Consider the following 1,090-nt stretch of genomic DNA (forward strand, 5'->3'; position numbering starts at 1 on the left):
AATCTCTCAGAGGTCCCAGATCTCATTGCAGACTTTGAAGCATCCAGGAGAAGGAAACGGCGAAGAAGATGAACGGCAAAGTCAAGAGTAAAGTGGCCCGAGAGCCTACGTGTATTCCCGCATTGCATCCCATACAACTTCTGCTGCTTCTTCTTCTCGCGGCGAGCTTTCTTTCGATTCAGCCTGGACTTGCGTTTACCGCGGCGACAACGGTACCCTTGATCAGTTTCATCAATTCCATCCATTTGACCTTGTGGAGATACTCCAAGTTTGTCAAATGTTCCGGGGTCACAGGCGGTTCGACTTCATCCAGTACGGAGGCGGTAGTGTCTGGACCCTTTGCGAGAACAACAACGCAGTGTCCGACGAGGCCATCTTCAATACTCGTGAAATACACTCCCTCACGCGGTGTTTGGACAAATGCCTGGAACCGCTCCATTTTCGTGTATGTAGCGTCAAGTGGACTATGGAAGAGAAGATCGAAATCCAACGGAAAATTGCTGCGCTGAAGAACGCGAAAGAACTCCGTAGCTTCCCCACGAGAAACTCTGTCGACAGTGCCTGGATGTTCACGCTCAAAGTCCACCCAGAGTTCAGTAGCCGTGGATGCAAGACCAGGGTCACCAAGATGATAAAGCGCCGCTCGAAACGCGTCCATGAAGCAGTCACCAGCAGGAGAAGCCTGGACACGGCGCGCGAAATGCTTCTTGTAATAATTGGCGAATGCACCAGGGCGCAGATCTTCACACCACTGCATTACCTGATCGATACGGCGAGCGAATCGTTGGGCGAGTTGCTCCTCCCATACCCAACTCATCTGAAGCGGCGTAATTTGCCATTCCACGAGAAAGCACCGATGCGGATATTCGCCGCGAACGTCGTGCAGCTGCTCAACGTTGGAACGGAGTAATCCTAAGGTGCTGATGGATCGTAGTGATTGGCACGGCCGTTCGCAGGATGCTTCGCCGGGACAGGAGGCAAGGCGTACAGGTGCCAGTCGCCAGAGTCGGTACTACGCCTCAGGCGATTCAGTCCACCAACAGACTCGGTCTCCACATCGCTGTCATCATCAAACAGACCACTCGCTGAT

The 1,090-nt window shown here is 53.0% G+C and overlaps 1 protein-coding gene across 1 annotated transcript; it reads right to left on the reverse strand.

Moving 5' to 3' along the window:
* Positions 1 to 178: 178 nt before the first annotated feature.
* Positions 179 to 817, reverse strand: PPTG_17341 (hypothetical protein; the record flags this gene model as incomplete). Its single annotated transcript, XM_008914986.1, has 1 exon — positions 179 to 817. The coding sequence occupies one exon, from the start codon at positions 815 to 817 to the stop codon at positions 179 to 181; it is 639 nt and encodes a 212-aa protein (XP_008913234.1).
* Between the last annotated feature and the right edge of the window lie 273 nt (positions 818 to 1,090).

Source organism: Phytophthora parasitica (genome assembly GCF_000247585.1).
Source record: "Phytophthora parasitica INRA-310 unplaced genomic scaffold supercont2.66, whole genome shotgun sequence".
Classification (NCBI taxonomy): Eukaryota; Oomycota; class Peronosporomycetes; order Peronosporales; family Peronosporaceae; genus Phytophthora; species Phytophthora nicotianae.